Source organism: Ictalurus furcatus, chromosome 19 (assembly GCF_023375685.1).
Source record: "Ictalurus furcatus strain D&B chromosome 19, Billie_1.0, whole genome shotgun sequence".
In the NCBI taxonomy this organism is placed as follows: Eukaryota; Metazoa; Chordata; class Actinopteri; order Siluriformes; family Ictaluridae; genus Ictalurus; species Ictalurus furcatus.
Window position 1 is genome coordinate 12,365,771 of NC_071273.1, and position 22,745 is coordinate 12,388,515.

General features: G+C 38.0%; 1 protein-coding gene across 2 annotated transcripts in view; it reads left to right on the forward strand.

Moving 5' to 3' along the window:
• The first annotated feature begins 6,943 nt into the window (after window positions 1-6,943).
• LOC128622958 (chemokine-like protein TAFA-5) overlaps window positions 6,944-22,745 on the forward strand; it is a 92,994-nt gene continuing 77,192 nt past the window's right edge. For both annotated transcript variants that reach the window (XM_053649732.1, XM_053649731.1), the window contains exon 1: window positions 6,944-7,655. In XM_053649732.1, coding sequence (XP_053505707.1) covers window positions 7,565-7,655 — 91 coding nt within the window. In that variant the 5' untranslated portion in view covers window positions 6,944-7,564. The remainder of the gene's footprint in view (window positions 7,656-22,745) is intronic.

The window sequence follows — 22,745 nt, forward strand, 5'->3', positions numbered from 1 at the left end:
CTTCATTCTTTGTGAAAGCTAAACTCTCTGTGCCTCTGGGATCCTGTGCCAATGTTTCAGGTGCAATAGATTCTCATAAATTTATGGGAAACTGTAAGATGCGCAATCAGGAGCTGAATTATCTATTGTGTTTTAAATGTAAATTGGCAGTCAGTTGCAAAAGTATATATTATAAATTACATGAAATAGAGCAACATTATTCCTGTGTGCCTTTGCCTAAAGTCGAATACATTTACTGACTCAGTTTGGATTAACGCGAACAGGGCTCATAGGCCCCAAAATACACATATATGCTACTTACCACAGTACCAGACAGGCCAGAGAAGAGAGGGAAAATAATAAGTAAAAGTCAGAGCATGATACTTCCAGGTGAAATGGAAAAACATAAAGATGTGTGTGTTGGGTGACACAAACCAAAAACATAATGCAAACATGGAGCAGACAAATGTGCACAGAGACAAACAGGCATACACACTAACATATATATATATATATATATATATATATATATATATATATATATATATATATATATATATATATAAATAAACTTTAATTAATTAAAGTACTCATTATTGCAATTGTCCAGTCAGACAATTTTGTGGCAGCAGTGCAATGCATAACATGATGCAGATACAGGTTATAGAGCTTCAGTTAATGTTCACATTAAACTTCAGAATTCAGAGAAATGTGATCTCAGTGACTTTGAATATGGCATTGATGTCAGGCAGGCTGGTTTGATTATTTAAGAAATTACTGATTTTCACACACAACCGTCTGTAGAATTGATACAAGATGGGGTGATAGACAATAAACGTCCAGTGAGCAGCAGTTCTGTGGGTGGAAATGAACTGTTGATGAGAGAAGAGGTCAGAGGAGAATGGCAGGATTGTTTCAAACTGACAGGAAGTAGGCTACCGTAACTCATATAGCCACTCTTTACAGCTGTGGTGAGCAGAAAAGCATCTCAGAAGACAACATGTTGAACCTTGAGGCAGATGGGCTACAACATGTTTTTGTTTACTGTACCATAAGGTCAGTCATTACATAGGTCCATTAAAAATTCACACAGATACTTGTAACAAGCCAAACACACATTTAATGCACATCTAAAAAAAAAAAAAAAAAAAAAGGACTTACCTTGAGTAGGTTTTTCTTTTTTCTTCCTTACTGGAAGAAAAAAAAAAGCCAGAGAAGTATCAACCTAAATTTAGATCTTCTTGCCCTATTTCATTCTTTAATACATATTCTACCATAAAGTCAGTCACTACATAGCAACTGGTCACATAGCTCCATTAAAGATACACAAAGATACACGTAACAAGCCAGACACTAATGCACAAGTAAAAACAAACAAACAAACAAGTACTTACCTTTAGTAGGCTTTTCTTTTTTTTCTTCCTTCCTGAGAGGTTGCTGATGAGGCTGATAAAATTCGATATGTGAAGAATATCACTTTCTTTTGACATCTGGCAGCTAGGTCAGCTAGTGTGAGTTGGTTTAACATTACAGCTAGCTTCAGTTAGCCTATTATGATTATGTAAGTACTGTAATGTGAAAGACCAGGACAATTCGGGGACATTTGTGAACATGGTGTACTTTTAAGAGACATCCTTATCAGGTTGTGCCCTTCTGTTATATTTCCTATAAAACATTTCAACATTTCTGGCCTATTACGTCAGTGCATCAGCCAGGTCTGTGTGTAATTACTACAATTATGTTCTAGTTAAGAATAAACAACATTTTTCCACTTTCTACAGAGGAGCAACTGGATAACCAAAAGATGGCAAAAAAATATGACAGGTCTTTCTTAAACCTAGAATATCAGCTGCTGTTTGACAGATCTGGAAGCTTCTGGATTCATGAAATCTTAGAAGTAATTAAATCAATGCTAACTGGGAAGGCTCCAGGGCCGGGTAGCCTCCCAATTGAGTTCTTTAACAAGTTTCTCTTACCAACTTGCAGCTCAACTTTTTGATGTGTTTGAGGGCTCAATACAGTTGGGAGTTCTACTTTGATTCAATTCGCTACCTGCCTGATTTAAAAGCCAGAGAAGTATCAACCTAAATTTAGATTTCTTGCCCTATTTCATTCTTTAATACAGATGTGGAAAGGTTGAATGGCTGTTGCATTACGTTTGAAAACTACTGCTCCATACTATACTATCAGAATGATCCAGGGTTAACTTGTATAGATGTACTAGCAGGGCTAAGCCCACTGTCTTTCAAAGATAAAGAGACATCAATATAAGCTTTTTATTTTTGACATCAGATTAGTTTGGCATCAGATTATATGCTGTTAATAAAATGTCTTAAGGTTAGGGTTGTCACGATACCATAAACATATCTTACGTTACTATACCAGCTGAAGTATCACGATACCAAATAGTATCATGATACCACACAATATTGTATTAATTCATAATTCAAATCTACAAAATTAACCAAATTTACAGAAAAACATAGATATAAATGAAAACAGAGAAACTGAATTTTCCTCTCAATACATTATTAATGAGAATGAATAACTGGCTATTGGAAAAACTCAAGAAAAATCATGCAATTGGCAAGCAACTAATTCAATGTGCCACATATTTGTTCCCTTGAGCAATGAAATCATGCAAATGGAAAGTGTCCTCAGAGTACTAAGAATGAACACAACATAAATAACTGAATTTGGAAATGAACTCACATAGTGCTCACTTGTGATTTTAATTTTATAGGGTTTGTACAGATGCTTCATAATGAAATTCCAGGACTTTTGAGTACTTTTCAAGCACTACTTTTTTGTTTTCAAGGACTATACAAGAGATGTCATTCAAACATATGTCATGTAAAGAGTTCTTACTTGAGTTACTACAGATATCCTGGCAACTCTAACCAATTTTCCTCTGACCTTTCTCATCCAACCTGGAATGAGTTTCCAACCTGGAACTGTCACAAAGTCAATGTTGTTGTTTTTTTTTTTATCACACCATTCTGTGTAAACTCTAGACACTGTTGTGTGAGAAAATCCCAGGAGATCAGCAGTTTCTGAAATACCAACATCCATGCCACAGTTAAAGTCACAGAGGTCACACTTTCCCCATTCTGATGTTTGATATGAATATTAATTGAAGCTCTTGACCTGTATCTGCATGATTTTTTGCATTGCAGTGCTGCCTAATGATTGGCAAATGATTGGCATATGATTTGTGGCTCAGGTGGTAAAGCAGGTTGTCTACTAATCGTAGGGTTGGCGGTTCAATTCCCACATGAATTGCCCACATGGGCAATACACTGAACCCTAAGTTGCTAGCACCTTGCAGGGCGGGGGGTGTGTGTGTGAATGAGAACCTGTATAAAGCGCTTTGTAGAACTGCTAAGGTTAAAAAAGTGCTATGTAACTGCAGACCATTTACCATTGGCTGATTAGATAACTGCATAAATGTACAGGTGTAATAAAGTGGATGGTGAGTGTACATGTTTATTTATACAGCTTTGACTGTTCAAAATGGCAAACACGATTTACTGAATAACAAAATGATGACATTACTATCACCTGCTAACAAACCACATACTAACATTGATTGACTGATTGACTGACAGCGCTCCTTACAATTTATTACTATTACATTAGAAAATATGTACATAATTGTGGAAATCCAACAAATTTGTTTTCAGCTGATAGCCCGGATGACCTTTTTAAACCTTGATAAAATTAAATGTATGCTTTGTGGCATTTCCTCTACTTGGAGATATCTGTTTTTGTTTACTCTGAGAGTCTTAGAGTGCTTTTCCCCTCAATGATTTGGGTTGGCCACCAACTTTGCCGCTAAGATTAATATCAACTGTTTGTAAGCTTCCTAAATATTGCAGTCAAACATCTGCAATTGTTCTTCTATAATTCTTCTACAATTGTGATTATTACTGTTGTTACTATCATTACAATATTATTTTTATTTCTGGACACATAACATGTCTTTCACAATAGTTAAACATGTAGCCTTTAAAGGTTTTACTGACTCAACCTTGAGCATACCTGTGAATAGGACTTGTAAAGCAGCATTTCAGTACAGAACAACTTAGAAGGCAATGTGTTGTTTTCATTTCAGGAAGTGTTGTTTCTTTCATCATTTCCTTGATTACGGTATTGTGCTTGGGAAATAAAGAGTTGAGACACTATTGTGTTTCTGTGGTGCAGTAGCTCCATGCATGGCATTCACCTTCTCAGTGGCTTTCATTGGAGAATTACATCTAGAGCGACTGCCAAGCTTGCCATTTAACTTGAACAGTGGTCAGTGGAAAAAGAAACGTAAAGGGAAACATTAGGGGTACTGCCCATTGCACGTTTGTCATCTAATACACTTGGCAAGGAACAACTGATCTACTGTAGACGTATGCTGTCACTGGGCAAGAGATCTAAAATTACACTGAACTTCTCAAGGAAACATTGACTGTCCATGTCTAGTTTTATTTTTCTTTCTGTCCTTTTCATCAAACAAGGTCCAACTGTCTTCTTTCCTGGTGTCTTGGATTACTCTGTCCTCCAAAATGAAACTAAATAAAAAAAAAACTACAAAAAAAAACAAAAACATCCAGATTAATAAATGAGTAGATGAAGCTCCTTCACCTCAGGATACTGCAAAGGTTCTTCACTGCTGAAACTGCAGGTTTGTGCAAGCGTCACAATGAGCCATATGAAGGAAGAGGGAAGAGTGCTTACTGGCATCCTGAATATATTTACCACATTTAATGTGACAAACACGCTTTGCCCAACCCATGTCATCACTTCCTGGACAGGTCTCCGTTAATTGCTGTCTGGCAGAGTGATGGATCGTAACGTTAGGGAGGTGGATTGAGTGTGGTGTTTCCAGCCATTGTAGAGGAATTAAGCATGGATTGCCTCATTGTAAACACTGGTAATTGCTACCAAATGAGACGCCTGAACCACAACATTGACAGTGCTGAGTCTATTGCACTAGCCTTGCATATTATTGCCCCCTAGTTCCTGATTGGCTCAGTATGACATTCTGTTCAGTATGCTGGTGGGACTTAGTGTACCGCTGGGACTGTGATTGACACAAATGATTCTTGATGTAAGGTGACCTCTCAAAAGTCACGTCGAGGAATTATTTTATTTTCTCCTGATTTAAAGTTGTGGGTAACTTTCCTTGTTATGTAAGTAAGAACTACATGAGTGTAGTGACATGGAACCTTTGACAATGGCTATAGGTAAGCACAGCATAGTGGGAACACAGCACAAACCAACTGTTGAACAAATTCAATTATAAGTACAGGGAGGGTGGCATAATAGTTTAGCAGGTAGCATTGCTACCTCACTGATGTCCTCATGGATTTCCACTGGATGCTTCAGTATCCTCCCACCACCCAGAAATATGGCGGTGAATAGATTGGCTACAATAAATTGAAAATAGGTGTGAATGGGTGTGTGAATATGTGTGTGTGTGTGTGAATGTGTGTGTGAGTGGTGCCTTGTGATGTACCGGATGTACTGCTGTCCCATACAGGGTGTAATTTCCATCTTATTCCCAGTGTTCTTGGGTTAGGATTTGGACTGATTACAACCCTGAAAGGGATATAGCAGTTACTGAAGATGAATGAATGAATAAGGTACACAAGTGATCTTAATTGCAATAATAATACAAATTGCAGCATAGCTACTTAAGGCAGCCTTTTCCCTTCCTTTTACATTTCCCTTTAGATATAATTGAAAAACTTCAGTAAATAAAGAATATATATATATAAAACTGTTTGTATGGGGGGCACGGTGGCTTAGTAGTTCACACGTTTGCCTCACACCTCCAGGGTTGGGGGCTCAATTTCCACCTCCACCCTTTGTGTGTGGAGTTTGCATGTTCTCCCTGTACTTCAGAGGTCTCCTCCAGGTACTCCAGTCTGCTCCCGCACTCGAAAGACATGTGTTGTAGGCTGACTGGCGTCTCTAAATTGTCCATAGTGTGTGAATGTGTCTGTAAGTGTGTGTGCGATTGTGCCCTGTGATGAGTTGGCATCCCATCCACGGTGTGCCCCGCCTTGTTCCTCCAAGTCCCCTGGGATAGGCTTAAAAATCCCCCTGACCCTGTGACCCTTTATAAGCCTTACAGAAAATGGATGGATGGATAACTGCTTTTGAGTTGCATCATGTTTTCAGCTAGCTAATATGTTGTTGTGGATGTGATATGGCCAGTTTTAATGCCTGTTGCCTTTCATGCCCTGATGCACAGTCGCTCCTACTATATATAATGTGTTGTGCAACCTGTGGTAAACTTTGCTGATGATAAATAATCATCCAAAACAGAACTGTGTGCCTTACATTTCTGAAAGAAGACATTTATGCGATTACAAACATTTCTTCAGTGTACACAAACATGACATTTTCTTCATTATTCACAAACAGTCAAAAAGATCACCAGATCACATCCAGTATCCAAGCAGATGTAAGATGTCATTTGCAATGTGTAGGCGGATGAAAATCAGCTTGTTTGCCTCTGAAGCACGAGTTAATTCAATCAGTCTAGGAATCAATTCAACAGTTATTCATCACTGAAGTTGTGAGCTCATTTAAAACCCGTTAGTGTACATTTTAAACGATCAGATACAATAGACCATGTGATAACTCATTCCTGGAAGAGTTGAAAGTGTTAATTGTATGTGTTAATTGAAAGTGTAATTGCACTGTATGTGTTCACGCGCTCTGTTCCACACTGTAGATGTGAATTCAGTGAATCCAGTGTGCATGTTAACACTGGGAGAGTTAATCCAACGCTGGCGTGTTTAGCTGGGAGATGTCAGCGCTGTGTTCCTCCTGCTCGCATCCGCCGCCTCCACACTCACGGTGATTGGGGGGGGGGGGGGGGGGGGGAATGACGTCAGCAGGGGAGAGGAGAGAAAAAGTCGCGTCTGTGCGCGCTGGTTGAGAAGCGAGGAGCAGACGCGGACGAGGCGCGAGCGCACGCACGCGCCGTTCACTTCACTTTATTTAAATAATAATAATAATAGTAATAATAATAATAATTCAGCTCGAGCGACACCGAAAACGGCGCGAACATGAGCAGGAACACAGGGAAGACGCCTGTTTTTTGTTCCCGAAGTCGTTTGACAAACTCGTGATTAAGGACAGAAAAAATAGTGCCGTTGGGGAGAGAGCAACGTCGTGCGTAAAACAGCGCGTGGATAGTTTGGAGAGAGAGAGAGAGAGAGAGACAGAGAGGATGCAGCAAAACGACATGATGGTGCATCACAGTGCTTAAGGCACAGATAAAAAGGGTGAGAGAGAGAGAGAGAGAGAGAGGAGCTCAGACTGCAGCTGAAGGGGAAATAGCCCACCGTGGGAAATTTTACGCCCTCCGGGTTTGAATAACACATCAGCGCTTTTCAGCCACCGAGGAGCAACGGGATTCCTTCCTTCCTTCCTTCACCCGAAGCGCGAGGAAAGGGATCTGACATTGGTTTCCATTGTTGTTACTATTGTTAACAGTGTTTTTTCGCTTCTATGGGAGAAGGATGGGAGCGCGGTTGGCTGTGTGAAGCCTCTCCGGGTGTGTGAGAATTGCGCCGCCGCCATGCAGCTCGTGCGGGTCGCGTGGGCTTTGGCAGGAGCGGCGCTCTGCTGTTCCCTCGTGCTCCTTCTCCACTCGCGCTTCCTCAAAGAAGGTAACCCTGCTCTGACTTTACTTTTTATTTTTATTTACTTTTGCTTCTCGTGCATGAGATAATTCCCCCCGCCCTGTCCCGGTTTTTTTATTTTTATTTACCCTGTCAACTGCCGTGTCAATCTCTCCTCTATCCTCGGGCTGCGTTATGCGATCATTACACAGCTACAGATCTCCATTTCGGAGGAAATGTGCATGTGAGAACATGTTTTCAGAGATTCCTGGCGCAAACAATGATGCTTTTATGCCCACTGACATGTATGATGCGACGATTCGAGCAGTTGCAATGCGCTAGATTTGAATAGACATGCTTGGCGGACTTTTACGCACCAGGGCGAATTGGTAAATCATTTCCAAGAATTGCTTGCGTCAGTTTGGGAGGAGATGAAGAGTTCGCTCTTGCAGATAAAGTGATTTATAGGTTTCTTTCTTCAATAGATGGCACTAGAGTCTAGTTTAAGGGTAACGCCGAGGTCAAACTGGCATTATTTCTTCTCATTAGGTCTTAATTCGTTTTCGTTTGACGTGTAACTCAAATGTAATACTGATAAATTCAGAGTAGTTCATGGGCCGTTTCATTTGCCCTTGATACATAGCAGTGAACTTTCCAGAACCACGTGAGGTTTAAACTGAACTATTTAAGCAAGAGGAGAGACAATATTGATAGAATCATTCTCCTTTTTTTTTTTTTTTTTTTTGAATAGTGTAATAATTTTGGCTTCTGTTATATTTAGGTTTGTAATTTAAGTGTAATAATTTGTGACTGCTAATGCAGAAATATGATGCAGTATGAACATGCAGTACATTCAGAAAATACATGAAAGTAATTTAGATAAATATAGGTAAGAGCAGAAATCCAATATGATGCCTACATGTATAGTTTCCCCCAATTTGAAACACGCCTGCATATTTAAAAATGCATTATATTCACTTTAGACAGCCGAGGATATTAAGGTGAAAGTGTGTATGTGTGTGTGGGTGTGTGTGTGTGTGTGTGTGGGAGGGGGGGTAGATAACAATTGGAAGCAAGGCTCATACACGCTAGCCATTAAGCTATCCGACTCCTCAGCTTTTCCCAGCAACGCGATACATGTATGATATCCTTTAATAATTTCTACTGGTTTTTGTGTGTATGCCACGGACAAAACAAATGAGACTTGTTTATGGATGAGACATAATGTCGACTGCTCAGTGCTCTCCATCGAGCCTTGTCTTCTAGCCCTCATTTCATTCTTGATATGACAATAGCGGTCGAGAAGTGGTGAAGGATAGTCCATTATATTGTTTTAACATTCTATCAGGGGAAGGTAGGCATACAGGCCCAGTGCAGATATCCTGGTAAACCACGACTGCAAGCCTCGCTGATTTGAAGCAAGTGCACTCTGTCAGCGGCAGGGTATTCTCACTGGCTGAGAACATTGTGCGCTTAATAAAAAAGGGAATTAATTTTTTTTTTTTTTTTTTTTAGAAAACTTTTCACCTAAACTGGACTTTTTATGCGTGGCGAAACAATGCTGGACTTTCTGTCTACATAGACATTATAATATAAGATTTGAAAATAAATAAATAAATAAATTTTATATATATATATATATATATATATATATATATATATATATATATATATATGTATATATATATATATATACAGTATATATAGTGCAGAATGTGTTAACAGAGAAAAATATATGTCCTCTTTGTGACTGATAATCATTGAACAAAATATAGTTGTCAATTCAGGCCTCAACCATGACTGGTTATCTGGATTGTAGAGCAATTTAATTGAAGAAACATGAATTTTTAAAAGAATGTGCAGCTTTTTGAGTTTCAGTTCGACTTTTCAATTCTTGTGCAAGCTAGCAAAATGTGACTGCTTTAGGCTGGATATTCAGATTTATTACCATGTCTCACATTCTGTACATGTTTGGATGTTCCTTTCTTCTTATGTTTCTCTTGGCCTTAGGCTGTGGGAGGATTTTTTTGTTTCTAGTTTAAAAGTAATGTGTTCATGGAAATCTATACTGAGGCAAATGAGGCAAGAAGGTGAGAGCACACTCACTTTGTCTGGCTGGCCAAGGTCATTGCCCATGATATGGTGTGTGATGAGATACATTGCACACGCTCAAAAAGCTAAATGAAATATGGCTTGAGGAAGACAATGCACTCGACTCCAGTACTTATTGCTGTTCTGTATCTGCTCCACTTTTCTATTAGAGCACATGGGAATTGAGAAAGTTCCTTAGTTTGTGAGTCACATTTTAAAAGGACTGATTGTAGCATATAAATCAATAGTTTTGCAATACAATGATTTTTATTTTCGCTGGAGGATTGAAGACTCATTGACATGGATGAGGAAGGTGCATAAGGAAGAAAATCACTTTTCTTTTCTTCCAGCAATATAACAGTATAGATATATGGAAGCAAATGTAACATCTTCCTTAATAAGTAAGCAAGGCAGTAAGAGATTTTCTGTTTTCTATTCTTAGTCATAATTTGTTTCTTTATTTATTCGCAAGGTGTAGTGATGTTTATGGGTAAGGCTAGTGATGAGAAGGATCCCAAGGTTCACTTAGCTGAGCGGTTTGCGTCATTACAAAGACAAATTCATGTTTCCATTCAGGGAATAAAAATCTAAAATTCTGCGCAGGAAAAAGCTGTTTTCACAACACAAATCCATCTGCACAAGCACACACAGCTTACAGTAAATTCTCATTTTGAAGTCCCTTTTAAGTGCTCGAGAGCTTCAGTTTCCCTCGTTTTCAAGGCTGGCATTAACATCGGTGAGGGTCTGATTGCATAATTGCTGTTAACTTGCTGGTGAACTGTGCCGTAATTACTGAGCAATGGCTGTATACTTTTGCGCATGGTAGGCTTATTCATCAGCCCGACTCCTTGGGACCTGCTAAAAAGCAGGCAGAATTGAGCAATGTGCCATTTTTTCCCTTGAGTGCTTTGGCAGTGTGAAGTGACATAAAGATAACACTTGCTGTTTGGTACGCTGATACTACCATTAAGAAAGCACATGAAAATCGGCTTGTCTTTTTCCAGTGTGGTAGAAAATCTACCTCTTTTTGAAACTGCGAACAAGCTGAGGCAATAGACTTCTTTACAAGGACTGCTGGAGCTTTGTGTCCTGACATTGTGGCAGTCCACCTCAGGAGTAAGACAAAGTGACGAGATTCAGCAATTTAGCGCAGCAACCTGGGTGAATTTGGCATCAGCACCTAGGGGTTTGTTTTTGAGTGTCATTACATGAAAGAAAGGTGTAGCTGCAAGATGCTGATGCAAAAATATCGTGGTATTTATTTATTTATTTAATTTGGCCAGGGAACTGTGGTGATGTTTGCGCAGATGCTGCAAAATGTGCATTGGGAAACAGATCTAAAACAAAAAACTGGGTTTAGAGGACTTTAGAGGATTAGCACATTAGTCTGGAAGAGCTCTTGGTCAGAGTGCCTTCTCTCTCATGGTATTAGATTAAAATTTCATATCAGAATGCCCTTATTATTTTGATGACATCATCACAATAATAAATTTGTGTAGTTTAAATGAAGGCCCTCTGCGCCATATGCAAACTTCCGTAAACTTGTGTTCAAACTTCAGAAAACTTGTAATAATAAGCAAGGTGTAATAACCGTTTGATAAAAAGACTACAATTGATTGTATTCCCTTCTAGAGTGTTCATAGGATAGTCTCTGGATCCAAAAGCGGTTACTGAAGATGAATTTATGAATAAAATAACATACACGAAGTGCTACTAGAAGTTCAGCAATATTGTTTGTGCTACACAAATGGGTTGGTATGGAGTCCATTGTTCCTAAAAAAAATCACAACCTCATTGTTGGAAGCTAAAGAGCCTTAGCGTCCTTGAAACCCTATCTGATATGTATACAATCTCTGTTGTAGGGTTACACATAAAGCGTTTAAGAGTTCCCCTAAAGGGACAGACTGAAGAATCATTTAGGGTTTTATTAACCTTCATTGTAATGCTTCATGTTATCACTTTTGGTAAACACTATGGAACAGGTTAGATGTCTATTTTGAATTTGACAAAAGGAGAATAAATAGATGCTTCTCTATCTATATGCCGTTAAACATTCCGTCTTCGTTGTTGGTTTTCTTATATATTAACCATGTTGTCTGTTTGCTAATCACACCAGAGAGGGTAAATATAATGAAACATCATCGTCGAAAACTGTCACCTTTATGAGCTTACGTCTCTTTCCCTGTAGCTAGTCTCTGGTTGAATGAGCTACCTTCAGCTAAATTATTTACATAAATGCATGTGATTGAATAAACTGCTGCAGAAAACCTGCTACCGAAGCCGTACTGAACTACAGTCTGGATTTTCTGATATACTGAACAGCTCAGCTATCATATGTTTTGAAGTAAACGGTTTGGTCTGCTGAAATACTGCATCCAGACTGCGGTCCACCGTTTGACCATCCCTGCTTTATGTTAATAGACTATTAACTTATCAGTTAATACAAAGCAGCAGAGACGTAACTGAATTACATCGATGAAACAGAAAACAAGGGCATTTACACTTATCATACAGTATAAATGCACCTGACTTGTTGCTCAGCAGTCCCTGACAGATTCATGATATGCCCTTGTCTGAAATTCGTTGTCACTATTAGCAAAACCACACTGTTTCTCCATACTGGCCACGCTACACTGGCTCATTTAGCCTTCTGAATGATAGAGACATTATTGATCATAACTAGGACTGGCTTAGCCTTTGTCATGGTCACCAACTTGCGTCTAAAGTAATTTCAGCTGGATCATTGCTTCCTGCGGCTGACACGGCGCTAAACAACATCCTACCATGGTTTGCTTTCTTGGTGTGATTGTTATTCTTATATTCAATTGAAAGGGAATTAAAGGAAATGGCATTTAATGAATATCTTATAACACTGAATGTCACATTCCCTTAGTCTCACACCCTTGAATAAATTGCATGCACGTAACAATTTCATCCTGAAGCGATGCTGGGGCAAAACAGGTTTTCTGTGCAGAATTGGGGGAAAAAAATGGAGAATAAAGAAAAGCAATAAGACTTTGTCTGAAGTACATATTCATTCGCTTTCTAATTTCATTGCACATAATGATGGCCAGAGAAAACATCATGCAACAGATGTTAGCCATGAATGGGAGCAGAGAACCTTGATCTAAGACTCATACAAACTATAATCAGCCTCTTTCCCACAAATAAGAGCAAAATGAAATGAGATTCCAGCACTGTTTCGCTGAATGCATTAGATAATAAGGTCTCGTGTAATTTGTTCAATTGAAAGCTGAGCTCGTGCTAGAATAACCAAACAAACGTTCAGTGTATCCCCAATAGAAAGTTTATATATCCACGTCTAGCAATAAGGGAGAACCACAGGAGTGGTGCTACGAAATCTACTACTTTTAGACTAATCATTACAAAAGCAGTTACCAAAAGGGGAAATGTATCTCCTTGTAAAAACAAGACAAGAGTGTATTAGTTTACTTTAAGAGCTTAGATGGATTTACCACTAGTTTATAGGTTCATAATGAAATAAGCAGTGTGTAAATCTTCTGAGCTATTGATTAGAAGGTTGTGAGTTTCCGTCCCGAGATTGCACATGTACAGTACACGCTCGGATTGGATCTGCCTCACTACACCACAATGCAGCTGAATTCTCGAATCTGATTGGTCAGAAGGTTTTGATGAATTTTCCCTGACATCATGGCTTGGACAGTAATTCTGGCTGCAAGGTTTATATTAATGATTTAAAGGTTTAAATTAATGAATTATTTTATACCCATATATGACTGTATGCAGGGCATTGCATTATTCTCACTTGTTTAAGGTAAGGTAATAGTTGACTAAAAAAATGTTGAGATTAAACTTTAAATGATCCCATTTCCTAAAAGCTGTAATAAACCGAAGCCTGCTAGCATGCATTAACCTGATGGTGTGATATTGTCTTTTTACCCTGTTATCTTGGAAATGGTGGTTAAGCTTCACACCACTTGTCTGGCATCAGGCCCAATTAATTCCTCTTCACTGCCAGTCATGTTTAGAGATTGACACTTTACTGCTGCCTTTACAGTCACAGTAACATGCCCTTTTATGTTAGTGTTTATGACCGTGTCAATGATGGAGTGAACAGTGAAGTGCTCAGGTTTATTCTTCGAGGGTGGAATGTGACTGAGCTGAGAGCGTCTTGATTTTAAAACATGCGTTGCTGATTTGTATGCAGTGCAGTACAATGGTGTACATTAAACATTTGTTGAAAACTGATTATTTTCATTCATTCCTTCATTTTCAGTTAGCGTTTTATCCTGGAACCTATTCCATGTATACAAGTCGTATGACGAAATACACCCAAGATGGGATGCCAGTCTGTCACAGGGCTCCATGCACACACACAGTCACACCTATGAGCAATTTAGAGTAGCCAATCAAGATGAGAGAAAACTGGAGCACCTGAAGGAAACCAAATCCGAACCACACAAATATGCTGGGACCTGGAGCTGTGAAGCAGCAACGCTACCCCCTGCACCACTTGCCACCCATGGTCTATTTAGAAATTGATTTTTCCATATGATGTCTGTTTAGTTGTAATTACTTCCTTGTAGTAATGGCGCTCTGCTCCATATCACACACTGTGGCAGGATACATGTCGGCACAGGTTTTTTTTTAGGCATCGAGTACTTTGAAGTACCACAGAGAAGAGCACTAAACTTCCACTAAACTATCACAACCACGCAGAACATGAGCTGCAGCCGCAATGAGTATTTTAATTAAAGTGAGGTTACAGTAAGGTTACAGTGTGCATGAATCCTGCTTTACACCTTTATTTTCATTCAGGATGCATTAGGTCATGTGAGGAGCATTTTAAAATGTCATTATCATTAAATATTTCATCAGTGTATAACATACACTTCATTACGTATGTATGAAATTTTACCTTTCCCTGTTCTACCCACACAGACACACACACACACACACACACATCACCTTTATAAGAAAAATAACATGAATTCTTATGTGAATTCTCATATGATTCACATGTGGAATATACAAATGTGGTTCCTGGACACTTTACATCTTGTATTTCACACATTTTTCATATGTAATGACCTCATCATATATAGTGCATGTGTATTTATTTCCACATGTATATTTTTTTACATGGTTCTTTTATTTCCATATGTAATGTTCCATTTCCGTATTACTTAATTACACGTTAATTTGTCCCATGCATACCACAAGGTTTAATTTTTCAGATGTGATTTCCCTCTTGAATAATTCTTTTGCACATGTGAAATGACATATTATTCACGTGATGCCATATTTGTTTGTATTTGTTGCACACCTATATTTAACGAAGATATTTTTTGATAAAACTGTGTTGTGTTTGCATTTGTGTGATATCCATGAGAGCAGAGTATTTTTGTGAATTTTTTGAACAAAAGATCAAAAGGTTTCAGCCTTCTTTGTTTATATTTGCCAAGGGTGCCAATATTAGTGGAGGGCACTGTATATCTATTTTATATTAAATATACTATATATATTAAACATTATATATGTATATATATATATATATATATGTATATATATATATATATATATATATATATATATATATATATATATATATATATATATATATAAGTAAATAATATTATATAATATTATAATAATAATAATACCAATGAGGCTATTCACCTGAAATTTTCACCAGACATCAGTATTAACTCAAGAAATCCACAAATATTCTGAACATTAAAGTCCATAAATAAAGTTATGTGTAATAAAGTGGAATCATACAGGAAAAAAGTATTGAACACGCTAAGAAAAAGCAGTTCTCCAAGGCAAGGTAAGGCAAGGAACCAGCTGAAATCTGTAAATAATTATATCCCCTATCTGTGCAAATTAATATCAGCTGGGTTAGTAAATTGATGGTCTATAAAAAGGCTTTTCCTTACCATGGTGTCACACAAGAAATATCTCATGATGGGTAAAAGCAAAGAGCTCTCCCAAGACCTTTGCCACCATATTGCTGTGAATCATATTGATGGAATCGGATACAGACGTATTTCAAAACTTCTGAATTCACCAGTACGCACCATTGGGGCCATTATCCACAAGTGGAAACAATGTCACTCCATCATCAACCAGCCATGCACAGGAGCTCCCCGCAAGATTTCTGACCAGGGAGTCAGAAGAATAGTCAGAAGAGTAGCCCAAGAGCCAAGGACCACTCGGAAAGAGCTCCAGAAACACTTGGAGGCAGCAGGTACCATCGTCACAGAGAAAACAATAGGCAATGCACTTCACTGCTCACGCTCACCCCGCAAGACTCCATTACGAAAGAAAAGGCATGTCGAAGCTCGTTTAAAGTTTGCTACAACTCATTTGGACAAGCCTATGAAATACTGGGAGCGTGTAGTCTGGTCAGACGAGAGCAAAATTGAACTTTTTGTCTGTCACACTACACACCATGTTTGGAGAAGAAATCGTGAAGTTTGGAGGTGGGAGCATCATGGTGTGCAGCTGTTTTTCATCGTATGGTACTGGCAGACTTCATATAATTGAAGGAACGATGAATGGAGCCCTTTACCGGGAGATACTTGAGAAGAATCTGCTGCCATCCACCAGGATGATGAAGATGAGACGTGGGTGGACCTTCCAGCAGGACAACGATCCAAAGCATACAGCAAAAGAAACTGTCAGTTGGTTTCAGAGAAAAAAAAATGAAGGTGTTAGAATGGCCCAGTCAATCACCTGAATTGAATTAAGATTTAAAGACAATATGTTTAGAAGAATGGGTCAGAATCACACCTGAATACTGGGCCGATTAATTTCTTCATACAGGAAGTGTCTTGAAGCTGTCAGTACAAACAAAGGCTTCTCCACTAAGTATTAAATAAATTTCAGTTAGCGTGTTCAGTACTTTTTTCCTGTGTCATTCCTCTTTATTACACATAACTTTATTTATGGACTTTAATATTCAGATTTCTTTATATGTCTGGACTTCTTGAGTTAATACTGATGTCTGGTGAAATTTTATGTGAATAGCCTCATCGGAAATATATTTACTGAAAAAAATGTTGACACGTTCAATACTTATTTCCTGCACTGTATATATGAGGTATTTCTGCCACACACTATAGGCAAAACCAGACCAAAAGCATTTCATATTTTAATACTGATATTTATGGAACAAATGAAATACGCCAGGCTTGCAAATGTGTGTTGCTGAAGAGACGATAAATTATACTTTGTGTAGCGCCGCAACCCCAAGGATAATATCATAGCCAATGAGACGAAAGAAATAGGACCTGTAGGATGCAGCAGTGAAAATGCTCCTATTTAATTTAGATGCGCGAGGGGAAAGAGCTGCATGGAGGTCCTGCCAGAGAAGAAGCATACAATAGTGCAAACACAAGCCTCAGGCTGGGGAATGAGGTCATGCAGCAAACACACCCCTGTACCTGAGCCTGTGTGCCTCTGTTTGTCTGCATTACTTATTTATTTCAAGAAATATAGCAAATACCCATGCACACACAAGACAAAGCAGCCCGTCAACACGAGGGATATTCTGGCCCAAGCTTTATGTGATTACATTAACCAGGGCATGCATAGCTCGCGTCTTTAGATCTATAAGCTCGTGCTCTCATTTAGATCCTACAGGCTTCTGGTGCTGCTCCTTTCATTATTCAGTCTGTACAGGATGGCGCTGAGTTTTTTTGTGATTGTTGCGACTAAAAATGCTTGATTTTGCTGTGGCTGTTTTTCAAAATTTGTAAAATTATGCGTTTTTTTTTGTTTTGTTGTTTTTTTTTGCAGAAAAGTACTTCACTTGGCAAAATTGCAATTGCACAATTTTTTTTGCAGTGATGTTTGTTAAATGCGCTGAATGTGCACTATGAGTACATCACATGAGTGCGTCTTAGCCCAAATCTGTGGAAAATCTGTGGTCATTTTGAAAAATTGCAAGCTCCTCAGAATATCGCAGAGGTGCTTGGTTTTGCATTCATTTCTGCGATCAGAAAATTGCCAAATCCTGGAGGGACTGCTTATTGGCAATCTTCAACTTTTTTAAAAAAATAGATGCTGGATTCTTGTACAAATATAACATGATTCCCAGTGCTTTACAGAGAGCCCATGTTGTTTTTTCCTTAGCTAAATCCTAGAGAGTTTGTCTCTTAACACTGTTTCCTGTGCCTTTCTCACTGCTAGCTAAGGCATGGATGTCTTTTTTGAGTGGGATTTTTCAAAAATGTCTTAAAGTTGGGCAGTCTCACAGCTCCAGCATCCCCAGTTTAATCCTGTGTTTGGGTTACAGTCTGTGTGGTTTCATCCATGGGTTTCATCCATGTTCTCTGGTTTCCTCCCATCTCTCAAAAACATGCCAGTAGGTGGACTGGGTAAGGAAAAGTTGCTCTAGGTGTTAATGTGTGTGTGCATGATGCCCAAGGTGTACTTCTGCCACACACTGTGCTTCCAGAATAGGCTTTAGATCCACCATGACCCTGACTAGAATAAAGTGGTTACTGAAGACGATTGAATGAGTGAATGAATGATTGAATGTCTTAATGCTGTGGCTGAAGGAGTTGAAAGAAACAAATCTGATTAAACAAAACAATGTGCTCAAATATGCACACGGCTGTGTCTTCACTTTCCAGGCCTGGCCTCATTTTGTAAGTCCTCCTTAGCTCAGTGTTTCCCAGTTCAGTCCTCAGGGAGCCTGGGTGTACATGTTCTATCTCCTCACACACCTGAGCCAGGTCTTCAGTATTCCTGATTGCTTGGTTTAGGTGTGCTGGAAGCTTGGACAGAACTAAAATGGACCTTCTGACTGCCTCTGTCTGAGGACTGAGTTTAGAAACACAACCTTAGATGGCCTTAGCTTTTTCACATCGACCCATTGCTGATGAAACACAATCAACTCTACTTCACCTGGGATTCAGTCTACGCTACACTGCTTCCACCGACGGCCTATTAAAAGACAGACGGACAGACAGACAAAATGAAAATGTAACAAACAGCTGCTGCTCATTCCCCATGTCCGTCTTTTCTCTCCTGATACACACACACACATGCACACGCAGTGAACACAGTGATTGACTATGAGACAGACAGAAAACAGGCAGAAAGCTATAGTGAGATGTCTGAGTGTTTTCTAATAAGCTGTGATGGGTGAAGCCACACTTTCGCTGCTGTAGCATGACAGACACATACACTAGTGAGCACTAAGGCAGGAAATAAATTAAGAGGGAATACAGCAAAGTGCCTGACCAAGAACAACAAGCTGAGAGAAGTATCCAGCAAAAAAGTTATGTGAGTAGGATATATGAAGGACATATACTGTATTTAATGAACTATGAACACATTCATAACATGTTATAATGCATTCATAAGGCGTTATGTGCATTGTTATTTATGAAAAGGCATTTCAATTTATAGCAGTGGCTAACAATGCTTTATAAACAGTGTTTATAACACATTATAATGCTAATAGCAAAGAAACCTAAATTCAGTTTGAACAGTCTATTATTGTTCTATGTCTGTTAATAACTGCAATATATTAGAGATGCACCGAAGTATCGGCCAATAATCGGTATCGGGCGATAAATGCAATTTTTCACGACATCGGCCGACAGTTTACAGACATCCGATGATCAGGGCCGATTATATCCTGTCAATCAAAAGAGGGCGGGAAAACACATTGATTTTGTGCTGTGTCTAAAGATGATGTGTCTTGTGTAGAATGACGACAAAACTGTAATCTCTGTAACCTCTGCACTGCTAAAGTTTTACACCGGACACTGCAGCAGTGAAGCGGGAGTTTCTGCGTCGAGTCTAATTTTTTTTTGTTGCCGAGCTGCTCGTGCTGAATGAAAGGGCCAGTACACTGTTGAAAGATTTAAATGAAGATGAGTTGACAAAAAAAGTATATATTGCACAGAAAAACATATTTGTAGAGTAGTGTATTTCATTTAATGTTAATATGAATTAATATCTAATTTATATTAGGCCTATACTGTTTATTACCAGTTTGATGTTCAGTGATGAAGTAGAAATGCTTTTAGTTGTGGTGAGTGAATGTGAGACTAACAGGAGGTTTTTTAGAATTCAGTCAATGTTAATATGAATTAATATTCATATTACATTCAAATAAGTTAAGACATTCAATAAGTTAAGAACTCTTACTTTAATCTTCAGAATTTAGTTCATGTGTTAATGTTAATTAGAGTAATGTATTTTCTGTTTATGAGACCAGTTACTGTGAAACAACTTGTTGAAGTGGAGAGAATAACGTTTTTATTTGCATTTTTTTTCCAGAACTGTGGAATTAATTATTATTAATTTAAAAGAAGGCATAAAAGGCAGAACTATCGGTATTGGCCGATATCACTTTGAATAATCGGTCATCCGTATTGGCTGAGTATCGGTGCATCTCTATAATATAGCCAAATGTTTATTATTCAGTATTTAAGTGTAATTGTAGCTTGATGCAATTGTGAGAAATTATATAGTATAAGTGCTGTAGGTGTATATGCTAAAGTCTTGCTTTATTTATAATATAACTTATAAGTTTTTATAAATGAATATATACATATGTTGATAAATTCTACTTGGAAGTAGATACATTCTGTTACTTTCTGTTATTTGATGCATGCAAATATATACATTAAAATGAGCTATGACTTTTCTAGTGAAAAAAAAAAACAGGACAGGTTTCAGCTGAGTTTCGAAGTGTTATACAATATATAATTATAATGCATTGTAAATAATTGTAATAATGCCTTATGGATGGCTATTACACTTTATTTTAAGTTTAATTAAGGCCTGGCCCAAAGTAAACACTTGAGAAAGTATTTTTTCTCCAAATATGCATTAGTTTTATTCATATTGCTACATAACTGGGAATATTTCTATGTAAAAAGAACATTAATTGCATTATTAATTATTACAAGTAATTCTTGATGCTTTACTTAACACTACCTAGAACCTAAAAGTCAAACATGGACAATTAAGTTTATTTAATATAATAATAAACGTAGTTACCTATTTGATGCCCAGTGGTTTGTTTAAAGTGTATATTTCACAATATCACAACTAATAATGCAATTATTAGTCACTTAGTCAACTAACAGATCTCCAAAAAACTTAAACAAATAACCTTATTTGTGATCCTTAAAATAGAGTCTTACTGATATGGCCTTCATAAAAAGTTTACCCGAAGTACTCTTCTAATTCCACTGTTTCCCTATGGTTGCTATGATGATGTGAACACCTTGAATGTGGGCTGGTTGGGAGAAAGAACTACTAGCCAGTTGCAGATTAGCAAGTGAGAATTGTTGCTATACATATGGGAAGAATAACAACACCTTGTCTTGCACATTTTTTCTGGACCATTATGCTACTAAATTAGAATGACGTCCTGGTTGTGGGCTGGACTGGAGTAATTGTCAACACTGGTGCTGTAGAGTTGAGCGGTATTGCGGAGCTCCGCTCGGCCATCAGCACCAATAAGCACAGGCTCAATGGAGTGATGGACTCATCCACCAGCTCTACAGGCAAATTAACTATCTGGATTTTCTGACAGTGTCTTGTACGACTGCAGGTAGAGTGAGTAAGCCAGAAGGGCACGCTGGGTGATTACTGTCAGACGCTGTTACTACTGCTGCTTTGCCGAACCAAATTTCTTTTTGGGCTGTTGCCATGGAAATCGAGCCCTAGGAAAGGATAATATATTGAATGTGTGTAAAGGCGGGAAAAGATACAGAGATGTGATGATAGATGCTTATTGTATCATAGTCATCTTTTCTATGTTTTATCACTCCTCAATACCGTATGTTCCTCTTTGGCAGTATTGCACTGCATATCAATAAAGCTTTAGTAAAATGTACACTAAGAAAAAAGGGTACTAAACTGTACCTTTCCTTTCACTGGGGTCCTTGTTATCTTTTGTATCTTAAATGTCTCTTCCACCTGCAAATTCGGCTATAGTGTACCTGTAAATAATTTAGATGTTAAATTCCCATGTTAAACATGTTAGATTCCCAAACATTAATTTTCTAGCACAAAATTAAATGTTACAGAAAAATGTTTGTATGTCACTAAAGAAAGCAGCAAATATTGTAAGAGACACTTTTCAGACAAAAAAAAAACAAAAAACCCACAATAAAGGCTGCTGGGTTTTGCTGCAAAAATAAGAAGCAATTGCGACAGTCAAAGTCTCCAGAAGAACTGTGTCTGGTTCTGCAAGATGCTCAATAAAACTTATAAAACCACTCTAATTGTACCTCAGACTACTATTTTTATTCATTTGTCACAACAACTGCTCTTTACTGTATTTTCTTTAAATGTAGAAACATTACATTTCATTATTTTGAAGGCATCTTTGCTCTACAGCAATTCTTGCAAATACAACATGTGCCTAAAACTTTTGCACAGTACTGTATATAACTGGATGGTTATTATCTTTTAGAGTAATTTAAAGGTACACTTTATGCACTTTTCTTGGTTAAAGGTAGACAAGGTGTATGCTTAAGGGTACCACCTCAGCAACAAGGAATGGTACAGTTTAGTACCCTTTTTTCTTATAGTGTAGCATGTGTATTTTTGATATTATGTACCTTCAAGTACTGCTGTACACTCTAAAACATATTTTTTTCTCTTAAACACCAATTGTCATGACACGTTTTGATCTCAAGTTTGTAAGTTTTCAAAAATGAAACTTAAAGCAATCCATTGTTTTGACTTGGAAAACTTGTCAAACATAACTTTTTGAGTTGTAACAAAGGTTATCTGCAAATTGAGTTTACTCACATTTTTATGGCAGAAGGTAAACTTCTGTTTCTAAATTTAACCACCTGAAACGTTTCACAGTGTAGTCGAAACCACCACTGTCCAAGACAAAAAAATCATTCAATTGTTTCCAGGGACCAGCCTTTACTCATTTGTACATTGCACCAATGATTAGGCTGTTTTCTAGAAGGAGTGACTTCTTGTCAAACTTGCCTGTGAAAAGAAATGATAACACAAACATTATTTTTTATAAACTCTTGGTCAAGAACAGGACCATATTTAGTGAGACCA